Source organism: Diadema antillarum, unplaced genomic scaffold (genome assembly GCF_040938485.1).
Source record: "Diadema antillarum isolate AM-2024a unplaced genomic scaffold, OU_Dant_1.0 seq00000467_RagTag, whole genome shotgun sequence".
Classification (NCBI taxonomy): Eukaryota; Metazoa; Echinodermata; class Echinoidea; order Diadematoida; family Diadematidae; genus Diadema; species Diadema antillarum.
Window position 1 is genome coordinate 808,853 of NW_027271437.1, and position 3,102 is coordinate 811,954.

The 3,102-nt window shown below is 38.8% G+C and overlaps 1 protein-coding gene across 1 annotated transcript; it reads right to left on the bottom strand.

Annotated features, from left to right (window-relative positions):
• Positions 1-1,587: 1,587 nt before the first annotated feature.
• LOC139733297 (tripartite motif containing 13-like) lies at positions 1,588-2,478 on the bottom strand. The gene has a single exon (XM_071644133.1). It carries the CDS (start codon positions 2,476-2,478, stop codon positions 1,588-1,590), a length of 891 nt encoding a protein of 296 aa, XP_071500234.1.
• Between the last annotated feature and the right edge of the window lie 624 nt (positions 2,479-3,102).

Consider the following 3,102-nt stretch of genomic DNA (forward strand, 5'->3'; position numbering starts at 1 on the left):
GGCGGCAGCGCCCTGTGAGAACATGCAAAAGAGAGTTCTCCCCATATGATTCATGACAACAATCCATTAAACTGTAACGATTGTGAGCTCATATTTTTAGTGACAATTCATCTTCTGTGCGGTTTGCATTGTCTTTAAACCAGTGGAGGAATATACTCTGCAAATTTATAATGCTCTCTCTGTGTAAAACCATTTTCTTATGTTCATTTTGAACCATCTGCATGAGCTGACTTTCTAACTCATGTCAATCTTGATTATTGTGTTTCCTTTCCAACCATCGACTGGCACTTCTAATATACTTGTCTTTTTCTTGTTCTTTTCTCTTTTCTTTTTTGTTACTCCGCATTCCGGACATTCGTTGCCCTCATCATCTTTCCACTCTCGCTACCACCTCTCTGGTATACAACACCTCGATGTAAGCTTTCAGATTACATATAATATGGAAAAATGCCGCTTTAAAGACTGATAAAAAGATGATTTCTTTTTTTTTTACAGAAAATGTTGTACAAGGATATAGTTATGTCTGTTACACCATTGATTAACCCTGAAGGTTATCTTAAAGATTTTCGAGTTTTACTAGAAGAGTTTGGTATTGATAACAATGATTATTTGAGGTCAAAAGGTATTCGGTCGGGTATTAAAAAGAATACAGCAATACAGGTTTTATCAGATAGTGCAGGATTCCAGCAAGTCGGAAAAGACATTGTTGTCCTTCCGGAACACTTACGTCTGAGAGCCCGATTAAAGAGCACACAGTTTTGTGACATAGTCGAATCTAATATGAAACATGTACGTGTTGACACGTACTACACTAAGGCTTTCTCCGATTATTACATTTAGGGTTAAAATGTATTACAGTAAGGGTTGTTTCAGGTTATTACAATTAGCGTGTAATAGCGTTGTTATTACAGTAAGGGTAAAGATGTATAACATTTACCGTCGTTATTACATTTAGGGTTGTTATAACATCTAGGGTTGACATGTACTACATTTAGGGTCGTTATTACGTGTAGGGTTAAGATGTATTACATTTAGGGTCGATATTACATTTAGGGTTGAAACGTGTTATATTTAGGGTCGATATTAGGGTTGCCATGTATTACATTTAGTGTTGGTATTACATTTAGGGTTAACATGTATTACATTTAGGGTTGTCTCCGGTTAGCGTTAAAGTGTATTACATTTAGGGTCGATATTACATTTAGCGTTGATATTACGTTTAGGGTGATACACCAGTCATGCCTTAATGAAAAATAAGCAACCAAGAGTGGATGAAAAAAGTAAGGATTCTGATAATGTGTGATAATTTCAAGCAGTCATTTCACTTCTCTTTACCAATCTTGATGGGTATGAGGCACTTTGGTTGTTTTTTTTTTGTTCGTATCAAGCATTATGATTTTCCTCCAGTTACAGTAACAAATGAAATACATAACAACGAATTCAAACGTATAGCAACTAACAGAAATGAACATATAAGGAATGCTCAGTTCTACTATAGGCTACGCATGTAGTGCTCTGTGCCGGTCAATATAACATAAACATAATGCTCTCTATAGTTATGATGTCTGGGGCTTGGTCTTTACTGGATCAATGTTGGCTTCTCAGGTGCTTACCCGACAAGATCACTTCAAGTTGTCGAAGGTGGTCAAGACATTCTTGTGCCGTGTCCGATATTCCTTTGACCCCTTCTTGAACAATGGCCGGGAGTTTGAAGTTGGTGGAAAAGTCAATCTTTGACATCGCGTTGGACCATTGCTCAAAAGTTGCGATGATGTCTTCATCCGTGCCGTTGTCTAGTATTTCCTTTCCAAGTTGAGTCATATCGTTACATTGTGCCACCTGTTCCCTCTCAAAGGCTATCATATCCTGCAGTTGCTCATTCAAGGTACTTTTGCGAGACTTTAGCGAAGCAAAGAGATCGTTTAATCTTTCAAGAGCAATAAGCGCTGATGGTTCGAAGATCGCGATGCCTCTTTTACATTCCTCATCACATGCATTCATTACTCTTTCTTTGATTCCGAGTGATGTCTCACTTTTTTCAAAAATTTGGCGCATTGTTTCGGCTATCTCGAGGGCAACTGTCTTTGCTAGACGTACTTGTGAAGAGTGTTCCTGATGATTTTCCATGGTGCATTCGCTGCAAATGAACTCCTCGCATTTCGTACAGAAGTACTTTTTCAAGTTTGGCTGATGCTTGTCGCACACAGAGTCATCTACTTTAGAATTCTTATTTTTCAGCGTTTCTGCCATCCTGTTAACTATGCTGTTCGGATTCAACGCCGCCGCTCCACGGGTCACATCTATTATCGTCTCCTGACGGCATTCGGGGCACCTTACCGTGGTTCCACCGTCGACCAAGTCGTCGATGCAACTCGAACAAAATGTGTGCGAACACGACAGACATCGAGGGTCATCAAAGATATCCATACAGATGGGACACTCGAGATGATGCTCCATTGCGCCGTCCTTCGTCGCCATATTGTGATAATACAACTTTGGAGTCCGGTCTCCAAAATAGATGAGAAGACTCACTAAACTATACTTATACACGACTGAAGAATTGTACTTGTGATCGAAGAATAGGTAAATACTCTGTTTCTATACAGTCTATATGCAACACGGCGTTCCTCCCAGCGACTCACCGCCGAATAGATTTTGATGTGATTTTCCCTATACTCACTGATATCATTAATGGCTTTATGGTTAGGACAAATTGCACAAAGCTCAAATGGTCGATCAAAGGTTGCCTATTCAACTTGATTTCTGAGTGTAGGCACTTACTGTTCCGTTTCTCTAGAACCATGAGGACCACCACGTTACATTTCCCCCTTCCACTTCCTAACATTTATTAAAACACTCAAAGCTTATTGGGCGTAATGTCAACAAGCTTTGAATGTCAATAAATGTTTGCATAAATACTTGAATTTTGCACTTATGTTGTACAATCTTGATCGTAAGTATGTGAACATGCAACATGAACATGTTGTGTTTTAGATTGGATGGATTGGAAGTCGTTATAACTATGTATGGTTTGCATTAATAGAGCACACCCTTCGGAGTATAGGAATGTTTATAATCATTAATGATTCAAACGGAATATAG